At 25.7% G+C, this 20,702-nt stretch overlaps 2 protein-coding genes and 1 pseudogene across 2 annotated transcripts; 1 reads left to right on the forward strand and 2 right to left on the reverse strand.

Moving 5' to 3' along the window:
• Positions 1–12,201: 12,201 nt before the first annotated feature.
• On the reverse strand, positions 12,202–13,516 carry LOC122855944 (annotated as a pseudogene).
• Positions 13,517–15,328: 1,812 nt separating this feature from the next.
• LOC122855950 (probable H/ACA ribonucleoprotein complex subunit 1) lies at positions 15,329–16,527 on the forward strand. The gene is made up of 4 exons (XM_044157657.1): positions 15,329–15,422; positions 15,641–15,806; positions 15,906–16,146; positions 16,246–16,527. The coding sequence occupies exons 2-4, from the start codon at positions 15,649–15,651 to the stop codon at positions 16,510–16,512; spliced, it is 666 nt and encodes a 221-aa protein (XP_044013592.1). The 5' UTR covers positions 15,329–15,422; positions 15,641–15,648; the 3' UTR covers positions 16,513–16,527.
• A 580-nt stretch (positions 16,528–17,107) lies between these two features.
• Positions 17,108–18,927, reverse strand: LOC122855918 (la-related protein 7-like). The gene is made up of 2 exons (XM_044157607.1): positions 18,824–18,927; positions 17,108–18,750 (listed from the first exon to the last, which is right to left on the reverse strand). Exon 2 carries the CDS (start codon positions 18,737–18,739, stop codon positions 17,108–17,110), a length of 1,632 nt encoding a protein of 543 aa, XP_044013542.1. The 5' UTR covers positions 18,740–18,750; positions 18,824–18,927.
• Between the last annotated feature and the right edge of the window lie 1,775 nt (positions 18,928–20,702).

The following is a 20,702-nucleotide window of genomic DNA, read 5'->3' on the forward strand; positions in this document are numbered from 1 at the left end:
GTGTTAATTGGCTTGTTAAATTTATAATTTTAGAAAAAAATATATTTCCCGTAATTTTTTGTACGCAAATTATTGAGGAACTGTCCTTCTATTATCCTGTAAATTTTTTAATCAATTCTTCGAACTGTTTATTTTCTAGAAAATAAATAAGATTGGGATCGTGAAAATGACACAGTGCATACTTGGCTTATTAAATTTATATCTTCACAAAAAAAATATATTTCTCGAAACTTTTTATACCTAAATTGTTTAAAATTTTTCTCTCTATTATCTTGTAAATTTTTAGAATAATTCTTCGAACCGTTTAATTACTAGAAAAAAAATAACATCGAAATCGAGAAAATATCATAATGCATAAAGTGGATTTGAATTGTTTAATTTTTAATTTTCGAAAAATTATTCCACCCAGGATATTTTGTGCTTGAATTATTGAGAAACCTTCCCTCTATGATTTTGTAAATTTTTAAGACGATCCTTCGAACCGTTTAATTACTGGAAAAAAAATGACATCGAAATTCTTCGACTAAGTAAGTTTTGGCAAGTGTATATATTTTAAAAATAAATATCTAGCAAATGCGTCAGAAAAAAAACGAAAAAAAAAAAAATATGTCATGTTTTTAATTTAAATTTACCTTTCTAGATTAAATCGTAGAGCATAGAAATATTTTTTAGCATGAACTCTTATCTAAGAATATGATAATTAAATTATTTTTTTGTAACTTATTGACATAATAATAAAAATATTATTTATTTTTCTGTTCAACAAGGGTACTCACTAGAATCATAGATCTATGTTTACAATTTGCAATATTTATTTTTTTTTACTGCTTCCAGGAATAATTTGGCTATTGATTTTATATTTCAAGTGTACCACTGTTTTTATCGCTAGTCAAATCTAGAATCAATAGAAAAAATAATAAAACTATGTTAGCAATAAGTGCAGTTGCAATATTTTAAATAAATTAAATTAAATAATATATTCAATACTTATACGTATCTGCATGCAGGACAGAAACAAAGTCGTCACCAAGGATATTGTCAGTTGTCGGTCAAAGCTGAAAAAGAGAACATCTTGTGAAAATGAAATTAGTTCGAATAAAATTATTTGTATTTATTATTTTTGTGTCATTGATTTCTGCAAATTTCATTATGATCATTTAAAAAATTTAACTAATGTAAATGGTCGAGTTCGATGCAGCTATTGATACAATTAAATTTTGTTTTCAAATGAGGCAAAATATGGAACAGTCTTTGTTGGTAGCGTTGAAAATTTTAACATTGATTTACTCATGAATTATGGACCAGTTATTATTTTGACAATAAATCAATAACAGCTGATGATAAATTATTGAATAAAAATTACAAATTAAATATTTTCATTGTAACACTTGAGCCTGATTTTGAAATGAATATTCGACAATTGAAGAAATCACCATGGTGGAATCACGAGGGATTTTTTATCATCATTAACAATGGCTTATCTGCAAATACAACAAAGTGCAAGGGTGCTAGAAATATTTTACAAAAAGCTTGGAAAATGGATGTTTTACGAGGAATATTTATTTGTACTGGTGGTGAAAATAATCGTGTTAATTTTTACACATTTAATCCATTTACAAATAGAGCTGCACCTTTGTTTTGGAAAAAATCAAGATATGTTAAAAAAAAAAGTACAGAAGATGATTGGACTCTTTATCGCCGAGAATACAATCCAAGTAAGTAATAAATATAATTAATATATTTAATTGATAATTTTATACATACACTGTTTTTTTATTTTTAGAAATATTAAACTGCAAGTCTCTTGATTACGACAAAACTCGTCATTTGGATGGTTATCAAGGAATAAAAGCGGCTTTCGTGGTATTTATTTGCATGAAAACACAAAGCATTTATTACATTTTTGTATCAACAACTAAATGTAACATTATCATATATAAAAATGGACGATTTTTAAATATCAATGGTCAAGGAATAGCAAACACCTATATTGGAAATTTATTAGTCAACGGGTCAATTGATATGAGTTTTCGGATTCTACCAAGTGTCTACACGAGAGATTTTGTAATTTCCAGTATAATTTATTCGGCTGGTTATACTTTTATAAGTCAAGATCGAGGTAAAAAAAGTATGTTTGTTCAAATTTACGAATTATTTGGCTGGCGATTGATTTTGATTATGTTATTTTTTTCGGCTACAACTGTTTTTATGTTTAAAATTTGTATGAAAATGGATATTGATCTTGGAATTTTAGAAATAATTAGAATGTGGGGAAATGCAGGTTTTTTTAAACAACCAACTGATTCACCATCGAGAATTTATTTATTTGGTATTTTCCTTTTAGCTCTAATTTTATGTTCAGTTTTTCAAGGTAAAATTCTCGGTTTTCAATTAAATCCAAATTCAGAGAAAAATATTGATACCATGGACGATTTAATTGTACAATTTAAAAATTACAAAATTTATGGAATAAAAATCTCACTTAATTTTTTGGGATGAAAAGTTGACTGACCGATTTATATTAGTAAAAAATGTTGATTCTTGTGTTGAACACGTTATTAATGATTATCATCAAGTGTTTGTGTGTATGGAATGTTATTGTTGAGAGATAAAGCCTTACAATATCCACAATTGTATTTGACAAAAGAGCCATTTATTAAACTCTATGGAGTTTTGGCAATGCGAAAAAACTGGCCTCTTACAAAGCGTGTTAATAAAATTTTCACTAAAAGTTTTGAACATGAACTACTTAAATATAAATTATTGCTCGTAAATAAAATACGAAATAATAATGGTACATCTGATAAGCCAAGACCACTCAAACGTGAGCATATTTATTTTGCACTTAAATTTCTAGCAACAGGATTGACTGCTGCATTTTTTATATTTATTGTTGAACTATTTTGGCATGACAGAACAAGATCAATCATTTCACAAATGTCCATTCGTCATTTTATAAGGAACATGAAAAAAAAACTTAGAATATAAAGACTCGCTTTAATTGTTATTTTAAATTACTATAATAAATATATATTAGCGACTTGATCAATAGATTTATGTTTTGAATTTCGATGTGTATTCAAAAATTGTATATTCAATGTAATGATTAATTCACATATCAATTAATCATTTTGTTTATTAAAAGCACAAAAATAAAAAAAATAAATTGTTATTCTTAGTAGAATTAAATATAAGTAAAAAGTATTTTCATAGTGATAACTTTTTTTCCTCTTGAAATATTTCTAATGAAAAAATTCACAATTCTTCTTTGTGTTCCTCTTCTAGAAAAAAAAATATAGGATTAAAATTGTAAAAATCACAAACCACAGCAACCTCTTGAGGGATAAAAAAAAAAAATATACCTATCATGTTTTCAATTAAAATTTATTTTTCACATTAAATCATAGACAGTAAATATTCCATTTTTTAGTATGATGTCTTATCTATTATAAGAAGATGATAATTAGATTTTTTTTTGTTTGTAAGTTATTGACATATAATAATAAAAATGATACTTATTTTTCTATTCAACAAGAGTTCTCACTAGAATCATAGATTTATGTTTATTATAAAGTAAATATAATAAACAATTTGCAGTATTTATTTTTTTCCACTGCTTGTAGAAATAATTTCATTATTGATTTTATTTCAAGTGTTTTTATCACAAGTTGAATCTATGAAATAAATCTATGCTATAGCATAAGTATATAATAAAACTATTTCACTAAGTGCATTGGTAATTTTTTATATTAAAAATTAAATATTTAATAATTATACATAGGCATGCAAGGCATAATGCAAATAAAGCCATTATTGTCAGTTGTCGTTTCAAGCAGAAAAGAAAAACACATAGTGCACAAAATGAAGCTAAAAGTACGAATAAAATTATTTGTATCAATTATTTTTGTGTCATTGATTTCTGCAAATTACATGAGTGATCATTTAAAAAATTTAACTAATGTAAATGCTCGAGTTGATGCTGCAGCTGTTGATACAATTAAATTTTGTTTTTCAAATGAGGCAAAACATGGAACAGTCTTTGTTGGTAGTGTTGAAAATTTTAACATTGATTTACTCATGAATTATGGACCAGTTATTATTTTTGACAATAAATCAATGTTAACAGTTGATGATGAATTATTGAATGAAAATTACAAATTAAATATTTTCATTGTGACAATTGAGCCTGATTTTGAAATTAATATTCGGCAATTAAAGAAATCACCATGGTGGAATCACGAAGGATTTTTCATCATCATTAACAATGGCCTATCTGCAAATACAACAAAGTGCAAGGGTGCTAGAAATATTTTACAAAAAGCTTGGAAGGCAGATATATTACGAGGAATATTTATTTGCACTGGTGGTGAAAATAATCGTGTTAATTTTTACACATTTAATCCATTTACAAGTAGAGCTGCACCGTCTTTTTGGAAAAACTCAAGATATGTTAAAAAAAAAAGTACAGAAGATCAATGGACTCTTTATCGCCGAGAATACAATCCAAGTGAGTTATTGATTAATTAATTAATTAATAATGATTTTATATAAACATTATTTTTTATTTTTAGAATTATTAAACTGCAAGTCTCTTGATTACGACAAAACTCGTCATTTAGATGGATATCAAGGAATAAAAGCGGTTTCGATTGGCACTTATATGCATGAAGAACATAAAGCATTTATTACATTTTTGTATGAACAACTAAATGTAACATTATCATATACAAAAATAAACGATATTGTAGATATCGAAAGTCGAGGAATAATAAACAGCCATATGGGAAATTCATTAGCCAACGGTTCAATTGATATAAGACTATGGTTTCTTCCAAGAGCCTATATGAAAAATATTGCAACTTCCGATATAATTTGGCAAACTGGTTTAACTTTTATAAGTCAAGATCGAGGTAAAAAAGATATGTTTGATCAAATTTACGAATTATTCGGTTGGCGATTAATTTTGATTATGTTATTTTTTTCGGCAACAACTATTTTAATGTTTAAAATTTCTATGAAAATGAATATTTATCTTGGAATTATGGAAATAATTAGAATGTGGGGAAATACAAGTTTTGTAAAACAACCAACTGATTCACCATCAAGAATTTATTTATTTGGTATTTTATTGCTAGCTCTAATTTTATGTTCAGTTTTTCAAGGTAAAATTCTTGGTTTTCAGTTAAATCCAAATTCCGAAAAAAATATTGATACCGTGGAAGATTTAATTGTAAAATTTAAAAATCACAAAATTTACTCAACTCAATTGATGCTTAATTATTTAGATAAAAAGTTGATTAATCGGTTTATACCAGTAAAAAATTATGACACTTGTGTTGAACACGTTCTTAATGATTCATCAAGTATTTGTGCGCATGCAATTTTATTTTTAAGAAATAAAGCCGTACAATATCCACAATTGTATTTAGCAAAAGAGCCATTTATTAAATTTTATCCAGTTTTAGTAATGCGAAAAAATTGGCCTCTAAAAAAGCGTGTTAATGATATTATAAAAAAATACTTGGAGCATGAACTACTTAAATATAAATTATTGCATGTAAATAAAATACGAAATAATAATGGTACGTCTGATAAACCAAGGCCACTAAAACGTCAACATATAAATTTTGCACTTAAATTTTTAGCAACAGGATTGACTGCTGGATTTTTCATTTTTATTGTTGAACTATTTTGGCATGACAGAACAAGATCAATTATTTCACAAATGTCAATTCGTCATTTTATTAAAAACATGAAAATAAAGCTAAGAATATAAAGACTCGCTTTAATTGATATTTGAAATTATTATAATAATATATATATATATGAGTGACCTCATCAATAGATTAATGTTTTGAATAATTTCGGTGTGTATTTAAAAATTGTATATTCAATGTAATAATTGATTCACATATCATTAATCATTTTGTTTAGTAAAAGCGTAAAAATGAATTTTATTCGTTGTAAAATTAAATATAAGCAAAAAGTATTTTCATAGTGATATTTTTTTTTTCACTTGACAAAAATTAATTAGCAATAAAATATGTTACTTGAAATATTTCCAATTTATATTTTAATAATAAAAAAAATCACAATTTGCTTTCCTCTTCTAGAAAAAAAAATAAGCTTGAAATCGTAAAGATCCCAAACCACAGCAACTTCTTGATAGAAAAAAAAAAAAAAAATACACATCATTTTTTCAATTAAAATTTATTTTTCAGATTAAATCAAAGACAGTAAATATTTCATTTTTTAGTATGAAGTCTTATCTAAGAAAATTGCAGTTAGATTTTTTTTTGTAGCTTATATTGACATATATAATAATAAAAATGTTATTCATTTTTTTAATCAACAAAGGTACTCACTAGAATCATAGATTTATGTTCATTATAAAGCAAAAATAATAAACAATTTGAAATATATATTTTTTTTTCTATAACTGGTTGCAGGAATAATTTCATTATTGATTTTATTTCGAGTGTACCACTGTAGGTTTTATCAAAAGTTGAATCTATATAAATAAATCTATGCAATACAGCATAAGTACAAAAAAATAATAAAACTATTTCACTAAGTGCATTGGTAATTTTTTATATTAAAAATTAAATATTTAATGATTATACGTGTGCATGCAAGGCATAATGCAAATAAAGCCATTAGTAAAGACATTATTGTCAGTTGTCGTTTCAAGCTGAAAAGAAAAACACACAGTAAAAATGAAATTAAAAGTTCGAATAAAATTATTTGTATCAATTATTTTTGTGTCATTAACTTCTGCAAATTACATTAGTGATCATTTAAAAAATTTAACTAATGTAAATGCTCGAGTTGATGCTGCAGCTGTTGATACAATTAAATTTTGTTTTTCAAATGAGGCAAGACATGGAACAGTCTTTGTTGGTAGTGTTGAAAATTTTAACATTGATTTACTGATGAATTATGGACCAGTTATTGTTTTTGACAATAAATCAATATCGACAGCTGATGATGGATTATTATTACAAATTAAATATTTTCATAGTAACACTTGAGCCTGATTTTAAAATGAATATTCGACAATTAAAGAAATCACCATGGTGGAATCACGAAGGATTTTTTATCATCATTAACAATGGCCTATCTGCAAATACAACAAAATGCAAGGGTGCTAGAAATATTTTACAAAAAGCCTGGAAAGCAGATATATTACGAGGAATATTTATTTGTACTGGTGGTGAAAATAATCGTGTTAATTTTTACACATTTAATCCATTTACAAATAGAGCTGCACCGTCTTTTTGGAATAAATCAAGATATGTTAAAAAACAAACTACATCAGCAGAAGATCAATGGACTCTTTATCGTCGACAATACAATCCAAGTGAGTTATTAATTATAATTAATTAATCATTAATAAATTTATACATACATTTTTTTTTTATATTTTTAGAATTATTAAACTGCAAGTCTCTTGATTACGACAAAACTCGTCATTTGGATGGATATCGAGGAATAAAAGTGGGTTTTCGGGGCATATATGCTCATGAAGAACACAAAGCATTTATTACATTTTTGTATGAACAACTGAATGTAACATTATCATATTTAAAAATGGACGACAATATAGATATCAATGGTCAAGGAGTATCAATTAATACCCATATAGGAAATTTATTAACTAACGGTTCAATTGATGTCGGTCTACAGTTTCTACCAAGAGTTTACATGAGAGATATTGCGGCTTCTGATATAATTTATTCGGCCGGTTATACATTTATAAGTCAAGATCGAGGTAAAAAAGATATGTTTGATCAAATTTACGAATTATTTGACTGGCGATTAATTTTGATTATGTTATTTTTTTCGGCAACAACCGTGTTAATGTTTAAAATTTGTATGAAAATGGATGTTGATCTTGCAATTTTAGAAATAATCAGAATGTGGAGCAATGCAGGTTTTTTAAAACCCCCAACTGATTCACCATCGAGAATTTATTTATTTGGTATTTTCTTGCTAGCTATAATTTTATGTTCAGTTTTTCAAGGTAAAATTCTTGGTTTCCAATTAAATCCAAATCCAGAAAAAAATATTGATACTATGGATGATTTAATTGGTAAATTTGAAAATTACAAAATTTATGGATCAACAATCGCACCTAACTTTTTGGAAGAAAAGTTGATTAATCGGTTCATACCAGTAAAAAATTATGACACTTGTGTTGAACACGTTCTTAATGATTCATCAAGTGTTTGTGTGCATGGAATGTTAGTGTTAAGAGATAAAGCCTTACAATATCCACAATTGTATTTGGCAAAAGAGCCGTTTGTTAAATTTTATACAGTTTTGGCAATGCGAAAAAATTGGCCTCTGAAAAAACGTATTAATGATATTGTAAAAAATCATTTTGAGCACGAACTAATGAAATATAAATTATTGCTTGCAAATAAATTACGAAATAATAATGGTACATCTGATGAACCGAGACCACTCAAACGTGAAAATATAAATTTTGTACTTAAATTTTTAGCAACAGGATTGACTGCTGGATTTTTTATTTTTATTATTGAGCTGTTTTGGCATGAGAGAACAAGATCAATTATTTCACAAATGTCTATTCGTCATTTTATTAGAAACATGAAAAGAAAGCTAAGAATATAAAGACTACCTTTAATTGGTATTTGAAATAATTATTATAATAATATATATATGAGTGACTTAATCAATAGATCAATGCGTATTTCAATTTTAGTGTGTATTTAAAAATTGTATATTAAATGTGATAATTGATAAAAAGTATCACAGTAATAATTTTTTTTTTTTCTCTTTACATAAACTAATAAATGATATAAAAAATATTTATTTGTGTATTTGAAATCACTTATTTGTTTTTGCATGTTACTAAAAAAAATTAAATTATTTCATTCTGTTTTAAATATAAAATAGTTGCCAAGATATTTTGTCGTTGTATTTTCATTATTATTTATTTTATTATTATTAATGATTCATTAATTAAAAAATTGTAAATAGAAATTTGAAAAAAAAAACAAACATCCCATTAAATAAATTAATTAGAATGTTTTGACAAATTTGGATATTTAAAAAATTTTTTTTATAATTATTATATTAAGTATGCTACATTTATTATTTACCCAAATAGTTTTTTTTTTTTTTTATTTTCATTCTTGTTGTTTGTTTTAATAATTACAAATTTCGTTGATCAGCATAATTTGAATTAGCATTATCTTTTCCTTTATTTAATTCAGAAATACATGTCCATTGTCCTTCTGAATTTTCACGCCACAATGATACTTTATTATCACCACCACTAACTGCTAAAATTCCACCAGTCAATGACCAGCTTACATTCCATATAACATCATCAAATAATTGAAAATTTTTGAATAAAATAACACTTATCAAATTATTTCAAAAATATTAATATAATAATTGTAAAAAAAAAAAAAAAAAAAAAGTATACCCAAATAATATTATATACTAAATAATTATTAATAATATTAATAATAAAAAAAAAAACATAACTTTATATTTAATAATATTTATAACTTCTTGAAGATCTCAAAATAAAATATAAGTATATAATAATTCTCTTTTTTTTTTTTTTTTTGTTCTTTTGGATGTATCTTCAGTTCTTCCATGGTGAAAATATTTCTCCGCGTTTTCTCCTGAATTTCTACGCAATTACTCCGCGATTACTCCGAATTTCTCCCAAATTGACCCATGCGGAGAAATGGGTGGAAAAATTGTCTCCTCATTGTTGATTTCGGAAGAATTTCTCTGCGGTCAAATTATTTTTTAAATAATTAGCAAAAATCCAGCATTGATCTCATGTCAGAGTAATTTCTCCGGCATTGATCTTATACTCTTAGATTCCTATAAATATTGTTGATTCAGTTTATGAATATATAATGATGATCATGTTGAACGACTCATCACTGAGACAAATGACAATGAATCAGTAACACCATCAATTGATCCAAATAAACGTGTTGATCCAGATATTGATCAAGCTGAAGATTCGAATGATATTGATCGTCCAACTACAAATCCAACTAAAAAACCACCTCAAAAAAAAGAATTATTTGATAATGAATATTCATCAGCAAATGCTGACCAGGCTGAAAAAAACTACGCAACGTCAAAAAGAGCTGATACCAACAAAATTAAAAATGTAGATGATTGGAGAATTACAGCTGTTATAACAGTGTGTTATCTAAAAAATGCGCTTTAGATAATTCATAGCATGTATTGATATGCGGCATGCGACAAGAAAAATATTCAACTACAATGATGCTTCATGAAGTTCCAATATACACTGGAAATATAAACAAATGATAACATCCCTGGTGAAAATAATTGTCCGAATAGATATGGTGAGATCCGTACAGATCTGCCGAGGTCTGAGAAATTTTGCTATAGTTCTGTTAGTACGCGTAGACCCAAAGACCTGTCTAGATACTTTTAGATCATGCAGTGTCGGGGATCTATAGCCTGATCTGGCAAAACAGATCCAAACAGACCCCGAAAATTTTTTCCCGGGGAATTTCTCCGAATTTCTCCGTGATTACTGAGAATTTCTCCGAAATTGACCCATGCGGAGAAATTAGTGGAAAAATTTTCTCCTCGTCGTTGATTCCGGAAGAATTTCTCCGCGGTAAAATTTTTTTTTTCACATATGTGTTTTTCTCGCGGAAAAATATTTCCGAAAGTTCCCTTACTCAAGTTGATTCGGAGAAACGACGAAAAAATTTCTCCTCGTCGTTGATTTTATATATATATAAAAAAACTCTGACACTTATTCTTAATTTTTATATCCAAAAGAAACTTATTTTTTTTCCTTTTTAATAAACAAAATATGTGAAATAAAAAATATGAATAAAAAAAATTATGTGGTTATATCTTACGATAGTTTGTAAATTTGATTTTGTAATTTTGAAAGGTGGGTAGCATGTGCTAAGTTTTAAATTAAATTTATATACAATCAATGATGTACCATTTTGTCTTGATAAACAATTGAAATTTAAAATAAAAATAACTCAATTTTTGATAGATGTATAATTGTATTGTATATATATACAGTACAATAGTTATAACTATTATATAAATAACAATATAAATAACTATACAAATAAAATTTTGTAATCAAAAAACTAAATAAATAATAAATGTATTGCACAAATAACGATAATAATAAAATTAATCATCATTAATTATAATAATTTTTAGAAAATAAGTATAATATAAAATTCAGCTTGTACAGAAAGCTAATCGATTTGTAATTGAAAATAATTTATAATTTAAATAATAAAAAAATAGAATCTTGATTAATAAATAAATAATATGTACCATATATTTTTCATCAAAAAAACAACATTCACCTGCAATTTTCACCTGAAAAGTAAACAATTTTCATAGTTTACAATTCTTTTGTCTATGATCAAAAAGAATAATTATTTTTTCCTAGAAAATAAAAGAAAACCATAAAATATTTACTATACACATATAGATACATCTAACAATTTTCAGAAAAATAAATAATTAATAATAAATAACTTTTATTAAATTAACTCAAGTAATATTACATTATTGTTAAAAATAATAATTCATTTCACAACACAAATTAGCCTGTTACTTTAAAACAAAAAAAAAAAAACCCTATCAGCATTTAAATTATTATTAATTTTTCATTTTTCAATTATATTTTTCAACTATACATAATAAATTTGAGTCATTTATAAATAAATATAATTAATAATATTATTCATTTATTTATTTAATTTATTTGTTTTTTATTTTATTTTCACAACGCCCACAATATAATTACAAGTTATTTATGATAACGATTTTATTTTCAATTTAAATTTCAAAAAAAAAAAAAATATTGTAATTATATTATTATTAATTAATAATAATTATATTTAAAAAATTATAATAATTGAGATTAATTTAATAATAAATCAATAATTGTGATTAATTGAGGAAGAAGCATCAACAGCCAACAAGAGACATAGTATTTACAGCATCACTTTATACACAAGATTAATCATCATCATCATCATTTATTTTATCATTAATTGAAAAATTGTAAATTGAAAATTAAAAAAAAAAAAAAACAAACATCACATTAAATAAATCAATAAAAATGTTTTGACAAATTTGTATATTTAAAAAATTTTTTTTATAATTATTATATTAAGTATGCTACATTTATTATTAACCCAAATAATTTTTTTTTTTTATTTTCATTCTTGTTGTTTGTTTGTTGGTTTTAATAATTACAAATTTCGTTGATCAGCATTATTTGAATTGGCATTATCTTGTCCTTTATTTAATTCAGAAATACATGTCCATTGTCCTTCTGAATTTTCACGCCACAATGATACTTTATTATCACCACCACTAACTGCTAAGATTCCACCAGTCAATGACCAGCTTACATTCCAAATAACATCATCAAATACATTTAATATATTTGGTCCAGCGAATAATCATTTGATGTCCATATAACAACACGACGATCTTGTGAACATGATGCAAGTGCAGCACGTGGTGGACCAACTGCTGGTGCCCATGCAACATCTCTGACCTGATTAAAAATAATAAATTATAATACATTGATTAATTATTTATATACCTATAGGTATATTTTAAATAAAATATTTACCCAATCACTGTGTGCTTCCAATTTATTTTCTTCAATCCATCTGTCACCATCTTCTCTCCATATTTTAACCAAATTATCACAACCACCAGTTGCTAAACGTTTAACTGGACCGCCACGTTGATTTGATATTGCATCAAATGATGGCTCAACAATTGGACACCAACTAACAGCATTACATCCAATTGAATGGGCACTTTGTATTTTTTGTGAATCCCAAGTGTCACCATTATTTGTTATAATTGATATTGAACCATCTGAACTTCCACATGCTAATATTAAACCCAGCTCATGTGGTGCCCATGCTACTGAATTGACTGATGAATCATGACTAGAGTATTCATACCATTTTGTCCATTCACCAAGTTCTTTCCATATTATTACTTTCCTATTCAATTAAATAATAACAAATATATAAATATAATCAACACAAACAAAGTATAAATATTTTTCAATATGTTGTAATGTTAATAATGTAAACAACGATGATGATGTATTACCTGTCATAACTGCAAGATGCAATAATGTTACCAAATTTTGGATGTGCGTACAACTTGCCATACTGGACCACCATGTCCTTTTAAATCAGCAACAAGACTCTGTGAGCCATTTTTTAAATCAAATACTTTGACTGAATTGTCACTTGAACATGTTGCTAAACGCAATCCATAATAATCCATTTCAGCATCATGTATCATATCCTCATGACATGTATCAACACTATTTAATACAGAAACCATTATTTCAATAATTTATTTGAATAAAATAATAAATTATCAATATACACAAACGTGCTAAGGTTATAAAAATTTATATTTCTTTTTTTTAATTAAAAATCATCAACGAATGTCAGACAACAATACGTGGAAGACACACAACGCATGCGCTTTAATTATTATTATTTTTTCACTCAATTGGTATTGATGTTATTTACTTGACCAATAAATAGAAATTATAATTAAACAAATATATTTCTATAGAAATAAATAATTGAAATAAATACACAATAAATTCACCACATTTTTAATATTTAAAAAATAATAGCTAAATTTAATTTTATTTATAAAATAAAAAAATTTAAAAAATGTTAAATAATTGTTATATTTATTTGTTAAATTATAATTATATTATGTTTTCATAAACCCTTGATATATCTTATTCCCAACAATTTTGTTCAATTTTGTTTGAATAAAAATTAATAAATAATAATAATTAAAATTATATTAACAAAATTTTTATATAAAAAAATTCAAATTCTTCGCGCTAATATATGAAAATGTAGGTAGCCATGACACTTGCTCCTTGAAATCTCATTGGCTTAATTCATTTATGCGTATTGTGTGTACATGTGAGCACCGAGAGAGCTGAAAAGAGAGCAAGCCTGAGTGTATGTTAAAGGATATTTTTGATAATTGAAAGAGACCGATAATAATATATTGGAAATATTAAAAAAATATTAAATATCGGCCGATATATATTTTTAAAAATATCGAATATTAATAATATAAATAAAAATATTATCAATATTTATATTATAATATATCGTTGAAATAAAAATAACAATTTCTTTTTTTTAAAATTAATATCTTATTATTATTAATCTATTATATTATATTATTAGAATTAAATTTGATATCAAAACTAAAATTCACAGTTGATGCTGTTTAAATATTTTATCTTTTCTTAATGCTTGTCCTTAGTCATTTTATTTACATTTTGACAAATAAAATACATGTCATTTTATTTTTATTAATTTAGAAAACCAGGACAAGCACTAGCTAAGAAAAAGATAAAAACTAAGAATTAATGTCAGCCCAAAATTATGTGGAAATTAATTCATTAAAATTATTATTATTTGGCAAAATAATAATTTTTAATAAATTAATTTCTCAGAAAATTGACATTTAGTACCATCATTCCTTAGACCTGCAATTACCATGAGTTAATATTTTTTTTTTAACAAAATAAAGCTATCAACAAAATGGGCCAAAAGGAATGGATGTTGTCAAATGTTAATTTCTTTGGAGAATGTGTATTCTCAAAAATTAACATTTCACAACATTGGCCCGTTTGTTGATAAAACTTTATTTGTTTAAAAAAAATATTAACTCATAACAATACAACAAAATGGATGTTATACCAAATGTCAATTTCTCATGAGAAAATAAATTTAAAAATTATTATTCTGCCAAATAATAATTTTTATGAATCATTTCCACAAAATTTTAAAGCTACGATAATACCTTAAATAACTGCTTAACTACTGCTACAATCCTTAATTTTCTATTTTAAATAAATTATAGGAATAATACAGACTTTGAAATAAATAAATAAAAAATAAGGAAAAGCAGCAGCTAAAAATTTATGTAACAAAGAAATTAGGTGGTAAGCAACATTAATTTTTTCCCGAAATAATGTCATTAATTGACATTAATAATTTTTAAACATTTATTAATTTAACGATTGTTATTTTATTTGTTTTAAACGATTTTTAATAATCAATAAAAAAATTTTATGTCATTTTTGTAAAGTATTTTCTAGAAAAAAAATATACCCGATATTTGTTAGAAAAAATATCGGATATCAATATATCAGGGTTAAAAAATATCGGCGTCAATATATCGATATAATATCGGCAATTAAATATATCGGTGACTATCGCACATCCCTAGTGTGTGTGAAAGAGAGTATTAAACAAATAAATTCCACGGTCCACGTTGTGATATTTAACATTGGAAAAAAATAAATAAATAAATTAAAACAGGTAAATATTATTTATTAAAAAAAAATAAGAATATTAATATAAATAAATAAATATAACAATTGTTATATTTACTGTGTTTATTATTGTGTTAAAAAATTGTGATAATTATTAGAATAGGTATATATTAACCTCCAAAGTGAACGTAAAAACATGTGCGTGCCGGTATATTTATAATAAATAAATAAATAAGTAAAAAAAAACTTAAATATATTTTTCAGATATCAACATGTCATTTGGTGGCGGTCGTGGTGGTCGTGGCGGCGGTTTTGGCCGAGGAGGTGCTGGTGGAGGAGGTCGAGGACGAGGTGCTGGTGGTTTTGGCGGTCGAGGAGGTAGCTTTGGTGGACGAGGTGGCCGAGGAGGTGGTGGTGACAGAGGTCGAGGGTAAATATTTCTTATTTATTTATTATAAATAAATTTTATTTTATTTATCTATTTATTTATTGTTCAAATAATAATTATGATATATGAATTAAATTTTAGATTTGATCAAGGACCACCAGATCATGTTGAACCTCTTGGACGTTTTGAATGGACTGTACAAGATGATCTTGTTGCTAAAGTTGATATTGAACAAGTACCATATTTCAATGCACCAATTTACACAGAAAGTAAACAGCAAATTGGCAAGATAGATGAAATTTTTGGAAATATCAGAGATTATTACGTGTCAATAAAGTTGTCTGACAATGTCAAAGCAAGCAGCTTTGAAAAAAACACCACAGTAAGTTGATCATCATCATTATCACCACAAATCAATACTTATTTATTTTGTAAATTAAACCAATCATCTTGATAATAATTTTTTTTTTATCAATTCCAGTTGTTCATAGATCCAGCTAAATTATTGCCATTGCAAAGGTTCTTGCCAAAAGCACCAGGCTCTGTAACCAAAGGTGCTGGACGAGGCAGAGGTGGTGGCAGAGGAGCTGGTGGTCGTGGGGGTGGTGGTGGCTTTGGCGGTCGCGGAGGAGGTCGCGGAGGGGGAGGTAGAGGAGGTGGCGGGTTTGGAGGTGGGCGTGGGGGTGGTGGTAACCGATTTAGTGGCGGAGGTGGTAGAGGGGGTGGCGGTGGACGAGGCAGGTGGTAAAAATATTATTATTAAAATGAACAATTTTAATTTTATTTTTACGACTTTAATTGTAATTATTATTAATAATAAAAGAAGAAAAATAATAAAATAAACAAATGACTTTATTATACATCATCAAATCAAATTTTTGTGCTCTATCTTGATCTATTTCATCCCAATATAATATTTCTTCATGATCACTATTTAATTTTGTTACTTTTTTTTCATCAAAATATTTTTCAACCAACTCATTTGTTTCTTCTGGTGTATCACAATTCACAACGTACATAAATTATATTTGTCCCATTATTACGAAATTTATTTTTTAGACTTTTTACATCGAGTACAATGATTCTCATCAATTTTTATTTTAACAATTGAACTCCCAACAAATGTAAATTGTGGTTGTAATTATTGTTTTGGTTTTGTATTTTTTATTTTATTATTTAGTGATCCATCATCAGTTTCTGGTGGTCGTGGTGATGGAAGAGGATTTGGACAAGGAAGGTGGTAAAAATAATATCAATAATTTTGTTTTAAATTTATTCTTGAATTTAATTGTAATTTTATTAATTTTATTAATAATTAAAGAAAAAAAAAATAAATGAATTTATTATACATCATCAAATCTAATATGTTTTCCCAATTCTTTTTCAGCTTTTTTAAGTAATTTATCTCTTCCTCGTTGTTTATTTTCTTTACGATTTTTTTTCTCAAATTTTTGTGCTCTATCTTTATTCATTTTATCCCAGTACAATTTTTCTTCATCACCACTCAATACTGTTACTGTTTTTTCATCAGAATATTTTTCAACAAATTTATTTGTTCCTTCTGGTGTATCACAACGTACATAAATTATATTTGTACCATCATGAATATCAATGTACTTGACATTAGTATCATTACGAAATTCACTTTTTAAACTTTTTGCATCAGTACAATGATGCTCATCAAGTTCTATCTTGACAATTAAACCTTCAGTAAATGTAAATTTTGGTTGTAATTCTTGTTTTGGTTTTTTTAATGATCCATCATCAGTTGCTGGTGGTCGTTGTCGTGGTGCAGGTGATGGTATATCACTTGTTGCTACTGTTGCTATTGTTGATGATGTTGATGTAGCATCACGTTGATCATATGAATATGGACTCATACGTGTTTTTTTTAAATCTTGTTTCAATTGCTTCATTCTCTCACGTTGCATATTTAAATATTTATTTCTCAATATTCTCCAATCTGTCTTGGACATGATTCTCAAACCATAATCTTCAATATACGGCTGTTCATTTCTATCTCTACGTTTTCTATTTTTTTTCTTTTGTTTTTTTTTATCCTCATCTTGATCTTTACTTTGAGTAACAACTTCATTTGTTGTTTCTTCTTCTTCATCAACATAACCATCATCATTATCATCATCATTCATTAAACGTGCTTTTTTTATTTCTGATGGTTTACAATCATCTTCAGTATCAGCACCATTGTCTAATGGTCTTTTTGTTGTTGTTGTTGTTGTTGTTGCTGATGTGGATGAAGATGATGATGCAGCCAATTCTTGTGACGTTTCAATTTTAACAACAGTATTTTTTGTTGGTTGATCATCATCACTAAATGTTTTAATACTCATTAAATCATGTGGTGCTATTTGTGATGGTAATGTACAATTTTGATCAGTAAATTCTTTTAAACATTTTTTAGCATCTTCAGCTTTAGCAAATTCAACAAATGCATAACCTTTTATTTTTTTAGTATTATTATATCTTGGTATTGACACATAATCAACTGGTCCATATCTTGAAAATACACTTGATAACCAGTCATGATCAGTATCAATTGATAAACCTTCAACATAAATCATGCAATCTTCAATGTTCTGCTTTTGACATATTGGTGTTGATCTTTTAACACGTTTTTTGTCATCTGACAATTCAAGTATTGTTGAATTACTTAGTGCCTTGGCAATTCTACTCGTTTCATCAGTTAAATTACGTATTTTATTGAATTTTAAAAATACAGATAGATCAACGTATGGATTTGCTTCAATGAGTTTATTTAAAAATCTATCTTTATTTAAATTAGCATCACTAAAATAAAATTCCATTAATTTTAATATTGATGCATGTAGTGCTTTTTTACGATGACGTGATTTACCAACACGTTTGACATCTCCATTATTGTCATCAAGACTTTTATGATTTGGAGCCAATGTGTCTGATGCCAGACCAGATGGATTTTCTTGCTCTTCAACCATCTTTCGACAATCTAATATCAAAAAATATATATTATAATTAATTATTATTATTAATTGTTGATTTTTTAAATTAATTATACTTACATTAATTGTTTGTTTTTAATATTACTCCAAAATTTTAATGCTGTTGTCAGCTGTTGTTGTCAATTTGTATACAAGCAAGCCAAACAAGTGCAATCAACATCAAGTTGTGTGTATGTAATTGTGTATAATTACACACATTGATACATATTACATACCAATACATACACAAATGCTACGCGGCCATTTTTCCCTCTTATAATTGGTACGACTGATAAAAGTATCAAAAAACAAAAATTCGAAACGAAGGTAAGGACGAACTGATTGTAAATGATTAGCGTAAAAATTAGATTTTTGATGTATAGCAAACTTATAAAAAAAGGAAGGAAATAATTATTAATTTAACAAAATAGGTATCTATTTCTAGAATTTTATTTTTGATGGACATAGATGAGTACCAAATATCAAAAAACATGGAATGTGGAATAATCGATTATGATTTATGCGTATAATTATTGATTTATTATTAAATTAATCTCAATTATTGTAATTTTTTAAATATGATTATTAATAATCATTACAATAAATAATTTTTTCTTTGATATTTAAATTGAAAATAAAATCGTTACCATAAATAGCTTGTAATTATATTGTGGGCGTTGTGAAAATAAAATAAATAAAAATAAATTGAATTAATAAATAAATAATATTAATGATTATATTTATTTATAAATGAGTCAAATTTATTATGTATAGTTGAAAAATATTATTGAAAAATGAAAAATTAATAATAATTTAAATGCTGATAGGGTTTTTTTTTTTGTTTTAAATTAACCCCATGGTAGGAGTCAGTAGGACTGTAGGAGTAGATACCTCTACCATCACTAGCAATACAATCAAATATCTCAAAAGATATGATAAAAAAAAAAAGTTGTCTCTATCAATAAAAATAAAAATAGAATAGTTCATTTATCATAAATAAATTAAAAAACTCAACAGATGATACAGACAGAAGTTTAACGATGATAATACAATTGTTATATGCAATTTGACATGAAGATGAATTAAATAAACCAAATATTTAAAATGATGAAATAATCGATGAATCGTTAGAACACAAGGTTGATTATTATAAATTTTGATGGTAAATTTAAATTAAATAAATATAATTTATATATAAAATATAAAAAAAAATTGATTTATTTATTTATTTAATCAACTCTTTTTATTCTTTACAGGAATGCTAAATAAAAATAATTGTCTTAGACAATAGAAATAAATCAAATTTTATAATAAAACAATGATCATTTGCAAACTTGTTTTTTTTTTTCAACGAGTAAATAAACCATAAAAAGATATGAATGAATTTATTCTTAATTTATAGGTATACATAAGATTTTGATATTAATGATCAAAAGAATTCAATTAAATTCAATTAAATTAAATGTACCAAGTATTTAATTAAATTCAATTATTAAACTTTTTTTTTTTATTTGAATTATTGTATAATAATTATTTTTGAATAATTAAATTCAATTAAATACTTAGCACATGCACCCCATCAGCAGTCCATGAGTTTTATCATCGTATTCTTCTGCTGACCCTACTTTAATGGGTTGATGAAATTGTTTTTTCCTGTACAATGAATAACTGAAACAAAAAAAAAACAACAAAAAACAATTAATATATATATATATAGTATCACTGGGAAAAAAGTATGCAATTATGATTTTTTTCTTATACCCTTTTTCGTGGGACTTCTTCTCCAGCCACCAATAGACTTGTGAGTAGACTCTAAAATTTTTTATATCTCGAGACAAATCTCCATAAATAAGTTCAATGTTATTTGGGCTGCTTTAAAAAACTGCAATCTGAAAAAAAAATTGATTATACATGTATTAAAATTTATAATATATAATAAAATAAAACTTATATACAATTA

Source organism: Aphidius gifuensis, linkage group LG4 (genome assembly GCF_014905175.1).
Source record: "Aphidius gifuensis isolate YNYX2018 linkage group LG4, ASM1490517v1, whole genome shotgun sequence".
NCBI lineage: Eukaryota > Metazoa > Arthropoda > Insecta > Hymenoptera > Braconidae > Aphidius > Aphidius gifuensis.